This window comes from Nelumbo nucifera, chromosome 6 (genome assembly GCF_055504915.1).
Source record: "Nelumbo nucifera cultivar China Antique chromosome 6, China Antique-T2T, whole genome shotgun sequence".
In the NCBI taxonomy this organism is placed as follows: domain Eukaryota; kingdom Viridiplantae; phylum Streptophyta; class Magnoliopsida; order Proteales; family Nelumbonaceae; genus Nelumbo; species Nelumbo nucifera.
Window position 1 is genome coordinate 29,753,119 of NC_142654.1, and position 16,334 is coordinate 29,769,452.

Here is a 16,334-nt window from a genome sequence, read left to right on the forward strand (position 1 = left end):
TGATCTTGTGCATATGGATGTTTGGGGGCCATATCACATTCCTTCTATGGGTGGGTACAGATATTTTTTGTTATTTGTTGATGACCATACCCGGTTTTCTTGGGTTTATCTTATGCGTTCACGAGATGAGGTTCCCGCCCTGACCCAAAACTTTCACCAAATGATCCTAACCCAGTTTAATGTCAAGATTAAAGTTCTTAGATCTGATAATGCAAAGGAATACTTTGCTAAGTCATTGGCATCTTACCTTCTTACTCATGGGGTTATCCATCAGAGCTCTTTCCCTCATACACCTCAGCAGAATGGGGTTGCAGAAAGGAAGAAAAGGCACATCTTGGAGGTGGCTAGAAGTCTTATGTTTACCTCCAATGTCCCTATTCGCTTCTGGGGTGATGCTATCCTCACGGCAGTATATCTTATTAATCGGATTCCTTCCCGAGTTCTTGATTTGCGATCTCCTTTTTCTCTTCTATACACACATGAGGAGTTGTTTTCTATTCCCCTTAAAACATTCGGTTGTACCTGCTTTGTTTAGTTTCTCGGACCCCATCACTCCAAGTTTGAACCCAAGGCCTCCAAATGCATTTTCCTTGGTTATGCACAAACTCTAAAGGGGTATTGCTGCTATGATCCTGTCACAGGGAGGAAGTTCGTCTCCATGGATGTCACTTTCTTTGAGGAGACACCTTATTATCCTCGGGTTTCTCCTCAGGGGGAGAGCAGTGAGAGTAGGGGTTTAAGTCCTTGTCTTCATAGGGAGAGCAGTGAGAGTGGGGTAGTTCCTTTACCTATTCCATTGGGTGATGGGAGCTGCAATGGTGAGGGTGGCCAAAGGGATCAGGAGTTGAGGGGGAGCTGCAATGGTGAGGGTGGTCAGAGGGATCAGGAGTTGAGGGTCTATCACAGGCGGTGCGGGCAGGTTGATCCCGACCATCAGTAGTCCAGGCCAGCTCCAATCTCATCTACGGCTCCAGGTCCAGACATTACAGCCTCAGGACCCACAGAGACTTCTTCTATTGTTGCCATTTCACCTCCTACAGATGACCTTGATCTTCCGATTGCAGTCCGTAAAGGGAAACGACATTGTACCACATCTATAGCCCACTGTATTTCCCATTTTTTATCCTATGATCGCCTATCTCCTATCTATAGGTCCTACCTTAGTTCCATTTCCAATGTCCCTATTCCAAGAACAGTACAAGAGGCCCTATCAGTCCCGGAGTGGAGAGGTGCAATGCAAGTTGAAATGGATGCCCTGTTGAAAAATAATACTTGGGAGCTAGTTGACTTGCCCAAAGGAAAGAAACCAGTTGGATGCAGATGGGTATTTACTGTGAAGCACAATGCGGATGGATCCATTGAGAGGTACAAAGCTCGGCTAGTTGCAAAAGGGTTCACTCAGACTTATGGTATAGATTACTTGGAGACATTTGCCCCGGTAGCCAAGATGACCACCATTCGGGTTCTATTATCTCTTGCAGCAAGCCACACTTGGCCTTTGTACCAAATGGATGTTAAAAATGCCTTCCTGAATGGGGACTTGCAGGAAGAGGTTTACATGCAGTTGCCTCCTGGATACTATGATACAGAGACAGGTAAGAAGGTCTGTCAGCTCAATAAGGCATTGTATGGTTTGAAGTAGTCACCTAGAGCTTGGTTCGACAGATTCAGACTAGCTCTTGGAAAGTTCGGTTATGTACAGGCCCAGTCAGATCATACACTGTTCATCAAGAGGGTTGAGTCTTCACTGACACTACTTGCAGTATATGTTGATGATATTGTGGTGACAGGAAATGACAGCCATGAGATTGAGTCCCTCAAACAGCTCCTTCATCAAGAGTTTGAGGTGAAAGATCTGGGTACACTACGGTATTTTTTGGGCATTGAGGTTGCTAGATCTAAACATGGGATCTTTGTCTCTTAGAGGAAATATGTTTTAGATTTGTTGGCTGAAACTGGAAAGTTGGGTGTCAAACCTACAGATACACCCATTGAACAGAACCACATGATTAGTGCAGAGAGTGGGGAGCTGCTTTAAGACAAAGTTATGTTCCAGCGGTTGGTAGGAAAGCTCCTATGTCTCTGCCTCACTCGGTCGGATATTACTTATGTTGTTAGTGTTGTCAGCCAGTACATGCATTCTCCTAGAACCACACATCTTCTTGCGGCAGAATGAATTTTAGCCTACTTGAAGAGATGCCCGGGTAGGGGTATACTGTTCAAGAACAATAACCACATGAAGGTGGAGGTCTATACAGATGCCGATTGGGCTGGGAGTGTTGATGATAGACGGTCTACCTCAGGATATTGTGCCCTTGTGGGAGGAAACATTGTCTCTTGGAGAAGTAAGAAACAAAGTGTTGTCTCCCGATCTAGTGCTGAAACAGAATACAAGTCCATGGCCAATGAAGTGGCTGAAATCCTATGGCTAAGATCTCTACTTGAGGAGTTGGGTATTGAGTATGAGAAGCCTCTGATGCTGTATTGTGATAATCAAGCAGCCATTAATATGATAGACGGTCTACCTCAGGATATTGTGCCCTTGTGGGAGGAAACATTGTCTCCTGGAGAAGTAAGAAACAAAGTGTTGTCTCCCGATCTAGTGCTGAAACAGAATACAAGTCCATGGCCAACGGAGTGGCTGAAATCCTATGGCTAAGATCTCTACTTGAGGAGTTGGGTATTGAGTATGAGAAGCCTCTGATGCTGTATTGTGATAATCAAGCAGCCATTAATATAGCACATAATCCAGTGCAGCATGACAGAACCAAACACATTGAAGTTGACCGACATTTTGTACGAGAGAGGGTCTCATCTCAAGAAATATGCCTCCCTTACATCACATCCAGTATGCAACTAGCAGATATCCTCACTAAAGTTGTATCAAGAAAGAAGCTAGAAGCGGATCTATCCAAGCTGGGAATGATAAACATTTACTCCCAACTTGAGGGGGAGTGTAGAGAAACTGATGTGGGCCCCACAGCTGTGGGGCCACTCTGTCCGTAGGGTAGAATATACCTAGTCTATCTGTTATGTTATTCTGTTATTCTAGTTCTGTTATTTACTTTTCAGTTTTTTATATTGTTAAGTGTTATGATGTAAACACCAAGGGCAAATATGTCCTTTCATGTAACTAGCATAACATATAAATATTAAATTGAAGTGGCGGTGGCAGATCATTTCAGAATCTGTCCTTCCTTTCAAACCTGTGTTCTACTGCTCTCTCACTAATCTTTCTCCTCTTTCTTCTTCACTTTCTCTTCTGTTCGAACCTGAAATTCCTTAGTGTCCAAGACTGATAGCAGTCTTGATCATCTTCACTTATTAATCGGGTTCCTTCCCGGGTCCTTGATATGAGATCTCCTTTTTACCTTCGATACCCAAGTGAGGAGTTGTTTTCTATTCCCCTTAAAACATTCGATTGTACCTGCTTTGTTCAGCTTCTCGGACCCAAGGCCTCCAAATGCATCTTCCTTGGTTATGCACAAACTCAAAAGGGTTATTATTGCTATGATCCTGTCTCAGGGAGGAAGTTTGTCTCCATGGATGTCACTTTCTTTGAGGAGACACCCTATTATCCTCGGGTTTCTCCTCAGGGGGAGAGCAGTGAGAGTGGGGGTTTGGGTCCTTTTCTTCAGGGGGAGAGCAATGAGAGTGGGGGTTTGAGTCCTTTTCTTCAGGGGGAGAGCAGTGAGAGTGGAGCAGTTCCTTTACCTATTCAATTGGGCGATGAGAGCTGCAATGGTGAGGGTGGTCAGAGGGATCAAGAGTTGAGGGTCTATCACAGGCGATGCAGGCAGGTTGATCCCGGTCATCAGCAGTCCAGGCCAGCTCCAATCTCATCTGCAGCTCCAAGTCCAAGTATTACAGTCCCAGGGCCCATAGAGACTTCCTCTATTATTGCCATTTCACCTCCTACAAATGACCTTGACCTTCCGATTGCCATCTGAAAAGGGAAACAACATTGTACCACATCTACAACCCACTGTATTTCCTAGTTTTTATCCTATGATCGCCTATCTCTTACCTACAGGTCCTACATTAGTTCTGTTGCCAATGTCCCTATTCCAAGAACAGTGCAAGAAGCCCTATCCGTCCCGGAATGGAAAGATGCAATGCAGGTTGAGATGGATGCCCTGTTGAAAAATAACACCTGGGAGCTAGTTGATATGCCCAAAGGAAAGAAACCAGTTGGCTACAGATGGGTATTTATCGTGAAGCACAATGCAGATGGATCCATTGAGAGGTATAAAGCTTGGTTAGTTGCAAAAGGGTTCACTCAGACTTATGGTATAGATTACTTGGAGACCTTTGCCCCGGTAGCCAAAATGACCACCATTCGAGTCATATTATCCCTTGCAGCAAGTCACACTTGACCTTTATACCAAATGGACGTGAAAAATGCTTTTCTGAGTGGAGACCTGCAGGAAGAGGTTTACATGTGTTTGCCTCCTGGATTCTATGATGAAGAAACAGGTAAGAAGGTCTGCCGGCTCAACAAGGCTTTGTATGGTTTGAAGCAGTCACCTAGGGCTTGGTTCGATAGATTCAGACTAGCCCTTGTGAAGTTCGGTTACGTACAGGCCTTGTCAGATCATACTCTATTCATCAAGAGGGTAGAGTCCTCCTTGACACTACTTGCAGTATATGTTGATGATATTGTGGTGACTGGGAATGATAGCCATGAGGTTGAGTCCCTTAAACAACTCCTTCATCAAGAATTTAAGGTGAAAGACCTTGGTGTACTTCGGTATTTTTTGGGTATTGAGGTTGCTAGATCCAAACAGGGGATCTTTATCTCTCAGAGGAAATATGTCCTAGATCTGCTGGCAGAAACTGGAAAGTTAGGTGTCAAGCCTGCGGATACACCCATTGAACAGATCCACAGGATTAGTGCAGAGAGTGGGGAGCCTCTTGAAGACAAGGTTATGTTCCAGCGATTGGTAGGAAAGCTCCTATATCTCTGCCTCACTCGGCCAGATATTACTTGTGTTGTTAGTGTTGTCAGCCAGTACATGCATTCTCCTAGAACTACACATCTTCTTGCAGCAGAAAGGATATTAGCATACTTGAAGAGATGCCCGGGTAGGGGTATACTGTTCAAGAACAATAACCACATGAAGGTGGAGGTCTATACGGATGCCGATTGGGTTGGGAATGTTGATGACAGAAGGTCTACCTCAGGATATTGTGCTCTTGTGGTAGGTAATCTTGTCTCTTGGAGAAGTAAGAAACAAAGTGTTGTCTCCCGATCTAGTGCTGAAGCAGAATACAGGTCAATGGCTAACGGAGTGGCTGAGATCTCTACTTGAGGAGTTGGGTATTGAGTATGAGAAGCCCCTGATGTTGTATTGTGATAATCAAGCAGCTATTAATATAGCACATAATCCAGTGCAGCATGACAGAACCAAACACATTGAAGTTGACCGACATTTTGTACGAGAGAGGGTCTCATCTCAAGAAGTTTGCCTCCCTTACATCACATCCAGTATGCAACTAGTAGATATCCTCACTAAAGCCGTATCAAGAAAGAAGCTAGAGGCGGATCTATCCAAGTTGGGAATGATAAACATTTATTCCCAACTTGAGGGGGAGTGTAGAGAACATTGAAGTGGGCCCCACAGCTGTGGTCCCACTCTGTCCATAGGGTAGAATGTGCCCTAGTCATCCTAGGGTTAGCTGATGGTCAATCTGTTATTCCAGTTGTTATTTATATTTCAGTTTTATATTGTTTTATGTGTTATGTAAATACCAGGGCAGATTTGTCCTTTCATGTAACTAGCATAACCTATAAAATACTAAATAGAAGTGGCAGCAGCAGAACATTCAGATTATGTCATTCCTTTCAATTCTTGTGTTCTATTGCTCTTTCTCTACTCTTTCTCCTCTCTCCTCTATACTTTTTTCTCCTTTTTCGAACCTGAAATCTGTTAGGGTTCAAGGTTGATAGCAGTCTTGAACATCTACTAAGACAAAGTTAGGGATTTAACCATCTATAGTCTAATTCTCGAAGGCTGATTATGGTTCCCTTCAAATGAAAATGAAGAGCAGAGGGATGAAAATTGTCTATAATCAAATATTCAATTTGATTGACTATGGTTCCCTTTTTGTATGCATAATTCCAAGGATTAAGGCTGTCTACAATCAGAATTTCCTCTGATTGACTACAGCTTATTGTGAAGAAAGGAGTGAGAAGGAAATTTTCTAAGAAATTTGAATTCTATACTATTTTTTCTGTTTTGAAGATTTTTACCATTTTGGGATATTTTTATGATTTTTTACCATCTCTCATGACCCAAGGATCTCCCCTGATAGATCCGACTATTGCTCCTACTCCAATTTTACCTCTTGTTTCTAACCTTGGCCTTCCAATAGCTTCACATAAAGGTAAACGTAGTTGTACTTTGCATCTGATATCTAATTATTATTATTATTATTTTTTGTTTCTCACCTTTCTTCTTCACAGTGCCACTTTGTTTCTTTTTTTTTTTTTTTTTTTTTTGTCTTTTGTGTCTATTCCTAAGACTATCTAAGCAATGGAGGAGGAACTTTATGCACTAGAACATAGTCATATGTGGGAATTTACCACTCTCCCTCTTGGAAAGCATGTTGATGGGTGTACATAGCCAAATACTTACAAGATGCTTGTGTAGAACACCTGAAAGCCAGGTTAGTTGCTAAAGAGTACTCATAGTTGTATGGTGTGGATTATATGGAAACATTTTCTCAAGTTACAAAAATTGGTTTAGTTTGTGTGTTGATTTCTCTAGCAGTTATGTATAACTGGCCACTGTCTCAACTTGATTTAAAAAATTCCTTCTTACATGGTGATCTACCTAAGGAAGTCTATATGGAGCAACCACCAGGTTTGTTGCTTAGGAGGAGGATGGTTAGGTATGTAGACTAAAAAAAGGCAATCTATGGGCTGAAACAATCCCCACATGCTTGGTTAAATGGATTTATTGAAGTGGTGTAAGAACTTGGAATGAAGTAATGCCAAGTTGATCATCCAGCATTTAGTTATGATTTTGCAGCAGGAAAGATCCTATTAGAGGTACATGTAGATGAGATTGTAATCATTGGTAGTGATACTTTAGGTATTGCAAGCCTAAAAGGATTCTTACAAGATCATTTTCAAAGAAAAGATCTTGGCAAGCAAATTTTTTAGTGTAAAAGTTGCTAGGTAAGGCATGGCATCAACCTATGTCAAAGAAAGTATGTTCTTAACCTATTAGAGAGGACTGGGTTATTGGGTTCTAAACCAATTGAAATACCTATGGAGCCTATGAATAGGTTGATTAATACTATTCAGTTCTAGGTCCGAAGTATGTAAAGAGAGAAAGAGAAGAAGAAGGGTTTGGTCAAGGAGAGAAAATGTCTATTCTCCCAGCCGACCCACTTTGTATTTATATTGTATAAGCTGAATTATAAAAGACAGTATTGTCCCTCATTAAGTATGGGACACAACTTAAACTTAAACAAAACAGACTATACATTGTCAATTAGATAGACAAAGGACCAAAATACCCTTGTATTGTTGACTCTAACAAAGCCTAATGTTAAGCTCAATACTAATATAATGGAGTAGCTTGATTATCCTAGCAAGTACAAAAGATTAATTGGCAAGTTGAAGTATTTAACTATTACTCAACTACATATTTCCTTTGCAGTAAGTTTGGTGAGCCAATTTCTGTTGAGTCCTTGAATTCCACATTGGAATGTAGTTATCATAATTGTACAATACTTGAAGGGAGTCCCAGGTCATAGACCATTCTATAGACTTGGTGGAATGCTTGAGGTATAAGGCTATACAAATGCAGATTGGTCCAATTTTGTATTTGATAGAAGATCCACCACCAGATATTGTACCCTTTTAGAAGGAACATAGTAACTTCTAAAAGTAAGTGTTGAGATTGTTTGGGGAATGGTATTTTTGTCATTTCATGCTCTTTTGTATTTGGGCACCCATATGAGGGCTAACTTGTAGTTTCTCTCAAAAATATAAAATAACAAGTTTGAGAGAGTGAACAGTATCTCTTCTCCATTCGTAACTCTCTTTCTCCTTTTTGTTCTCTCCTCCTCTTCTTCTTGTTCTTTCTCAACAAAACCCTAGATATTGCAACTTGGTATCAGAGCAACTAAGTTTTGGGAGTCTTTCTCCATTGTTTTTGCTTAGAGGGTGAGTTGTTGACATTAGACCACTTGTTAGAGTTAGATCGAAAAACTGAGAAAGAGAAAGAGAGAGAGAGACAACACAGCTGAATGGCGGGTGTGACACCATGTGTCAGTCGACACCCTAAAAGAAATATTTATATTAAATTGTAAAAGGACAGATCTGCCCTTAATGTACAAGAGAGATATACAGAAAAGAAAAGTAAAAGTACAAAAATAGCCCTATAGCTAGATTTCACTGTCTTTACACTCCCCCTCAAACTAATGCCTAGGAATAAGACTTGCTTAATATAAAAGATTTTTATTAAATATAAAGAAAAATGAGATCCCCCTTCCTCTTCATCCTCCTCCTAACCCCCCTCCTCTTAAGGAGGCTTACGCCTCCTTGTGTTCGGGAGGATTACGCCTCTTGCGTTCTGAACTACGCTTCATGCCTCTAGGTAGCGGAATGCCTTGCGTCACGCCTTCATGTTTTAAAACATTGGTTGGTAGGCCTATTTATGCCAAGAGGGAGGCTCTCGATGGTGGAACAGAAGAGATTACAAAGTCTTGTAAGATAGCATCTTGTGACATGGGAGTTTCTGTATCAATTTGTTCTAAAGAGTCTTGTGGTATATCCTTATATCAATGTTTTTAAAGTGAAAGGTGCAAAAAAAGTGCAAGGGCTATTTTGCACCCAAGGTGCAAGACGAGGCACATGCCTTTTTGAAGCAAGGTGCAAAAATGTAAAATATTCAAAAAAACAAAAAGTATGTAAAGAAAATGCCAACGTTGCTCATTCATTCATCCATCCAATTCCCTCCCCTTGTACCCTAAAATGTGCCTTGCCTTGTGTGCTTAGGTGCACCTAAGGCACACATTTTAAATCACTGTCTTAAATGCTTATAAAGTTGGGGATGCCGTGGCAAAGGTTGTTGTGCAAGGTGAGGGAAAGGGGAGAGATATTGATGTTGTTAATAAATGTAACAGTAAAGAAGATGAAAGGTTTTTGGTAGAAGTAGCAAGGGGTAGGGAAAGGGGGTTCAAATCGACAATGCACAAAGGGGAGAGTTCTTCCAAGAATAAGAGGGAGAGAATTTATTAGAGCATGAGGGTAGGGAATTGGATCTTTCCCAGGTTTACTGTAGGAGGGAGTACAGAACTGCTGGAAGATAAGGACAATTTTGATCAGGAGATAAAAGATAGGTTGGATCTCATGTGGTAATTGGCAAAACCCACACTTTAGAAAAATCAACTGATTTGGAGGTGGTTGAATTTGAGGTTGAGGTCAGCAAACTTATTCTTTCTAGGATGGTAAGAGTTCGGAAGGAAGACCTTTAAAGAGTTGGAGTAGAAATTTGTTAAGGAAGATTCTACTAAAAAGCGTGTCGACGACAAATTGGTTGCTGATGGGGAGGTTTTATTTGTAGAAGATATGGAGGATAAAAGTGATTCTACTAAGAAGAGTGTTAATGTGGAGAATTCAAGAAGTTTTGACAGAACTGAGAATAAAGCAAATGTGGAATGTGAGAGGAGCCCTAAGGTTGTTAGAAGTAGAGGTGACCACACTCAAGCCTTTGAAAAAGCTTAGTAGATTAAGTGTTGCGTGATCTCGTATGTGGAGTTATGGTGGCATGTGTAGAGTTGTTTAGTTGGTCATCCCAGGGTTTTGGATTAAGGATTTAGGGGTGAGTGGGTTGTATTTTTGTCAGTTATGAGTGTTGGTTTTAAGATTTTAGGTTGGGAGCTGTTTGCCTTCTTTCTTTTATTGGGATGATATTATCATGTTTCTTGGGGCGCGTGTTGTGTTTTGTTGGATTGGAATTGGGGTTTTGTTGGAGGTGTTGTTTCTTTTTTTTTCCTTTGGGTGATTTTTTATCACCATCCTTGTATTTTCTTTTTTGTCTTTAATAAATTTTATTTTTTCGATAATGTCAAGTCTAAATTACCTTTTATTTCTATTTGTACAAGTAGTGGTCTATTAGCTATTTAGCTTTTAAGAAAACAAAGACAATGACCTTTCAGATACCTGAAGACCTGGTTTTACATATCGGAGATAAAAAATGGAAAGAACTATGCTGCTGAAAAGACATGATACTGGAAGGGTTTTATACTTAATTTATGTTAAATCTATCAGTAAAGATGGTTTGAATGTTGTATTTTCACTAAATTGTCATAGGTTAAAGTTTCAGTAATTTTCAATTCATTTTGTTCATAGAATAAATATAATAATAATGCCATTTTTTTGTTCATTTTATAAAACATAACGTTTTGATCATTTTTAGTTTAATTTATTGATTCTATTTAATATCCAATTATAATTCGAATTCAATATGAATCCACTAGATATCCGATGGATACAATCCGATTCAAATCCAATTATAGATGAATCAAATTTGGATCTACATACACCTGATTGGTTACCACCTTTATGATACTGGTTGATTGGTTACAAGTTTTTCCGGTATCATGTCTTTTTGGCATCATTTTCAGACTCTGTCCAAGAAATAAAGCACACATGTACACACACACACAAGGGATGTTTAAGCGTCTGTTTGGCATCGATGTCGTTGCTCCAGAAAATGGTGACACATCAGCGCCATGTTGGAAAAATCAGTGCTCCAGGAAACATCAATATGTTTGGAATTGTTTTTTCATAAAAAACGGTGCTCTAAGCCACATCTTGGAAATTGAGAATGTGTGGTTTGGAGCAACACCGAATTTGACGTTTTCTCAGATTGAAGGTCGTTGCTGCCAACGAGGACATGGTGTGGCAGTGACGTGGACTTTCTATAATGGGTACCGGTGCTGAAAACAGGTATGGAGCACTGGTACCAAACAGAAGGTGTTGTTGTTTCTCCAAGAAACATCCTACCTAGCAGCAATGTTTCCAAAAAAAAAAAACAAAAATATACTTCCAACCCACACATATACAGCACCATTTTCCGACTGAAGCATCGATGCCAAACATATACTAAGTAATTGATTTAGTACAATATAAAGAAATCCATATCGTTATGAGCAGGGATACTGACAAATGTATAATAAAGTGAGGAACATCTAGAACTCTAAATTACTTTTTGAAGTGATGCATCAGTTCCTTGTTACTTTTTCTGGAAATGTCGTTTTTTACCCTAAATTTTTCTTCGCTGTTGTCTCTTGCCTTTCTTAGTTTCTTACACGTTGCATCTTAGAATATGGAAGTTTGCCATGCTACTTTGACATCTTGTTTTCCATTTTGGTAGGAAATGAAGAGAATGGAAATAAATTACATGCAGTATCATCCAATTCAATTGGCTTACCACGTTGCTCAAAGGTTGATATGTTTGAAATACTCAACTCAGGATGAGGATTCAATTCGACGAGCATTGCAGAATCTTAAGGAAAGTTATGTTGATGGGAGGTTATGATTTCCTTGTTGGCTTGGACATGGCCAGAGATATATAAGAATATTCACTTCTCAGATGCCCAAAATTAATGTTAACCACAGAACAAAACCATGGGGATGCCGATCAAATTTTTGCCTCCAGATTGAAGGAAAAAGTTGAGGCATGGTCGTAATATATGTTAATGATGGCCCATCCATGCGATAGCCCTGTTGGACTGCCTCGGGCAGTAAAAGGCGGCCATCTGCCTGCTGACCACTTTATCAGGTATGACGAGTACAACCATCCCAAGCATATCTTTTGGGATACCAATAGTTTTCGTGTCTCTAGGCAAGGATTGAACTTGTACCGAAAGTATGGGAGTCCAGGGACACATTGGGAGCATCTCCCTATGAGTTTAGTTCATACCAGACATGTTCCAAATGTGTGACTAGATGCTATGTGTGCAAAGTTTTTGCTTGTCAAAGATCCAGGTTCAATGGTGAACGCCATACCTTGAGGTCTTTTCCTTACTAACAAGCATGTACCACAACTGGCATGGGTATTATTATTGGTTCCACAGCCTGCTAAATAATCAATGCATAGCTAATCCAATCTCACCCTTCCCACATGTCATTGCGGCCACACGTCAAGAATAATTCCTGTATTTATGTCTTCATGCATGGGAAAATGTTCGCTGTAGTGTCTTGTGGGTCAGTGTGGGTAAAGATTTTGTAGGCAAAATTTGATTGATACCATGAGTATTGGTCTGTATTCCGATTTTTCTAATAATACTCTTTCATTAAATTTTGTAGGCACAATGCACAACTATGATTAGTATCTCTAGTTATTGTCTCATTCTAGGTGGAGTTTGGGAGTGCATTGAAAAATAAGTGTTTATTGAATAAGTGTTTGTTCTAATAAGTTTTCATGAGCATTTGGTGAAAAAACACTTATTTCAAATAGGGATAGTATGGGTATTTTCAATATGACATGGCAGGCCAAGACAGCTCAAAAATGAAATGTGTTTATTCCTTCATGAGAAATAAGCACTTATTCAAGCTGATTTTCTAAACACAAATAAATGCTTATCCATAACCCCCCTCCCCCCAACCCAGGTGTAGGCAGGATTTGATCCCAAATCTCTGCCACGTGCAGCAAGAGACCTTCCCAACCCGCGGGGTCGGCACCTTGCAAGAACTCTTATTCTTAAGATCTCACAAACTAAGCCCTATTCTCTTTTATCAAGTCAAATATTCAAGTCAGTTGTTCAGATTCAAATTCGTCCAACTGTCTCACATGCCATAAATTTTCCAATTTACTATTACCCATAAAAGTTACAATAAGATTTAAAGGTCAAAATGTTATTGCCTGCATGAATCCTGTTTTACCTGTTTGGTATCATATTCATTATTAAATTATGAATACTTAAATCATTATTATCTTAATCTTCGGCCTGTTCCCAGGTCCCTTCAATTTATAAATCACTTCTAACGGGTGACAGATGATTTATTCACGAAACTAATATATTATATATTTTATATTTATATAAATTTATTATATTTGTATAAGTTAAATTGGATTGGGGCTGAATTTCAAAAGTTGAATCGAATTTGGATGTGCCTGGAACTTAGACAGTGATGTGTTCCTTTTTTTGTCGGAAAATCAATGGTGCGCTCAATGATTTATCATGATGCGCTGCCCTCCACAGCTGCCAAGAGTCGAATAAAGAAAGAAAACTTGTGATGGTGCGCTCATAATGCAGCGTCCTCTTCAGCAGCCAAGAGTAAAGAGAAAGGGGCCAGTTCTATCATTAGGTGCCGATAACCTCTTTGGACGAAATTTGGTATCCTCGAACATTTATCTGTTGAAGTCCATCCAACCTCCATAAAAACAGTTCCAACATTCTACGTTGGACGATGATAACCGGTGGGTTATTGTTATTTTAGTTAATTTCTCTTTTAGCTTGAACTTTACTTAACATCATAATTAGACATGATTTCCAGACTACTTATCTATTGTGTCATATGAAAGACATGGCCATAAAGAACCTTCTGCTTTATTCTCTTTAGAAGTTGTTCTCAATTTTCCCTTTGTGGTGTTGAGCGAGGAAATCTTCTGGTCATCAACTAAAGCCGCATGGAGCACAAGAAGATTCTCTCTCTCCCCCACGGCCCCACCTCAATTCCACCAATCTCAACGAGTAAAGTGTAGATTCCTTGTCAAAGTTGTACACCAAACAGATAAAGAAAAAGATAAAAGGATTTTGACCTCCCACAGTGCATCTTCCCTCACCACCATTTCCTTTGAATATGCCAGTTCTGGTAGCTTACCCGGTCCCCTCTTAATTCATAACTGAAGAGCCTTGTTTTCATTGATGCTCCTAAGTTTTGAACACCATCCGGTTCTTGTACTTCTATCTATTAGTAAATATGTACGTGCATTTACACGTACTTAGCAGTATTTCTAAAACAAAACTATTTATAATTCATGGACAGTTTATGAATGGTTATAACTTATAAGTGGATAGTTTCTAAATAGTTATGAGTGGGCAATTTCTGAAGTGAAAGTAAAGGATATATATATGCCCTCTTTATGGCTGCTGTGTTTAGATAAGAGGGATAGAAAGCGCCAATCAAATTTCTAGAAAAAAGAGGAATTCACTCTTTTATAAGTAGTATAGATATATTTTTAGCATAAATCTCACATCTTTATTTTCAGCAGGTTTCAAATATATATACACACAAAGAGACACATAGTAAAAGGAAACTAAAAATTAGCAACAACTTCCAATGAAATACCAGTAACGTAGGCCATGATAGACTACTAAAATGACTCCACTACTTTGACTCAAGCAAACTAAACTCCAACATAACCCACATGTATGAGTAAGCAACCATGTCACAATGGGCACGTAACATTTCCCTTGGAAACACCCTTGTCCTCGAGGGTAAATTTTGGTACGCTGATCCAATCTAGCAGGATTCTATAATTCACGAATTGTGCATTTTAAGTATGGTGTTCAACAGTTCCATGTTCTTAGGTATGATCCATGTAGACCATGCTTGCCACAATAGCAAAGCCTTCTCAAGGAGCAATGGTAGTGCTAAGGGTATTTCCAACTGATGGTGTTTTATGTCATGTTTGGTTTGATTCTCATTTTTATCCAAGATGAAATTCTAATATGGACAAAAATGGAAAAATTGGGCAGAATGAGAAAACATTGCTATGAACAAAATACTTTTTTTCTTAAAAATTGAATTCTTTTCGGATTGGAAGTGCCTTATGTTGTTCATTTTCATTCTTCAAAAAGAAAATTCTGTCGGTGGTCATAAACCACCTGTCCAAGTCTCCAAAACCGTTGGCATAGATGTTTACCAGTGGATGGTTGGTAGTCAATGTCCTACTGTGTAAGTTTTCATGACAATCTATTAGTAAACATCTATGATGGTGGTTTATGAACGTTGGCATAGAGCATAGTTGTCAAGGCGATGCCTAAGCGACAAGGCGCCCTTTGAGGCTCGCCTTGCCTAATTGCCAAGTAGTTTTGTACCATGTATTATAAAATACTTTTTATTCTTTATTTTTTGACATTATAATTATAAAATAGGCACTATTAAACTAAAATATTCATTTGTTGTGTTTATATACTAATTTCTTTTTATTATTTTCTTATTTGTTAGGGTTTAATCAATACAAACATTGCTAAATATTGTATTGAACCCTCAAAGACTTTAAAACCTGAACCAAAGTAAGGAAGAGCTTAAAATTTTGTCTAATCAACACATTTTCTACTACTACTTTTTTTTCTTCTTTTCCTATAATAATAAGGTTTCAGCCCTTATATTTTTTGAATGTTCTTTTTCTACTTCAAATTAATATGTTGATTTTCTATACTCCAACATGAACTCTATACTTTTCTTATGAAAATTATGAATAATTATTAAGGAAATATGATTATGGTGCCTAGGGAACTACTCTAGGATCTATGTTTTTCTACATAAAAAAACCCATCACCTAGGCGACGCTGAGGCGGGCAGCGACTAGGCACCCCCCTGTCGCCTTGATGCCTTGAAAACTATGGCATAGAGTTTCTTTAAAGAATGAAAATGATCAAGATGGGGCATGATTATTTTTCATTCTGAAAAGAATGAGTCTCATGGCAAGAATTTTATAACCAAATGCTCTAATGTTATTCATTCTTGCCCATAATGAGCAAGAATTAAAAGAACGAGGCTCAGAGCAATAAACCAAACATGGCCTTAGTTTATAGGATCAAGGTTCAAAATATCGATATGCCCGATATGCCAGTAGGAGCGTATCGGGCGAGTCAATACCTTTTTCTTTATTTTTTTATTTTTTTTTTCAAAACTGGTTCAGGGGGGTCGTTTTAGGGTTCCTCCACCCCCTGAACCGGTCAGAACCCTGATACATCCACTGTAGGGGCATATTGGAGGGGTCCCAAAACGATATGTATTGGCTGATATGGGACGATACGTGTCGATACTTTAAACCTTGGATAGGATCTCTGTTCTCTAACTCAATCTAGTAGAGACCTAGGATCAAATCCCATGTTAATGGGATGGGGATGGACTACCCCATGTTATGTTGCCCCAAGCTAGAGAGAGATAAAAGCTGGTAATCAAAATACTATATAATTATTTATTATCTATTATCTATTATGCCTTGTTCATACAGCTAAGACATGTCGACCTTTCTACCTCAAAGGTTCTGCTCAAGTCAAGAGAAAAAAGGAAGGAATCTGGTTTTGGAGTGCACTTGGGTTCGCTATCTACAACAACATTACCCACAAGACAT

General features: G+C 39.3%; 1 protein-coding gene across 2 annotated transcripts in view; it reads left to right on the forward strand.

Annotated features, from left to right (window-relative positions):
• MSH4 (MUTS-like protein 4) overlaps positions 1-12,402 on the forward strand; it is a 70,941-nt gene extending 58,539 nt beyond the window's left edge. The window contains exon 24 of one of the 2 annotated variants that reach the window (XM_010260553.3): positions 11,397-12,402. In XM_010260553.3, coding sequence (XP_010258855.1) covers positions 11,397-11,561 — 165 coding nt within the window. In that variant the 3' untranslated portion in view covers positions 11,562-12,402. The remainder of the gene's footprint in view (positions 1-11,396) is intronic. The other variant, XM_088889250.1, reaches the window with a different exon arrangement.
• Positions 12,403-16,334: the final 3,932 nt, after the last annotated feature.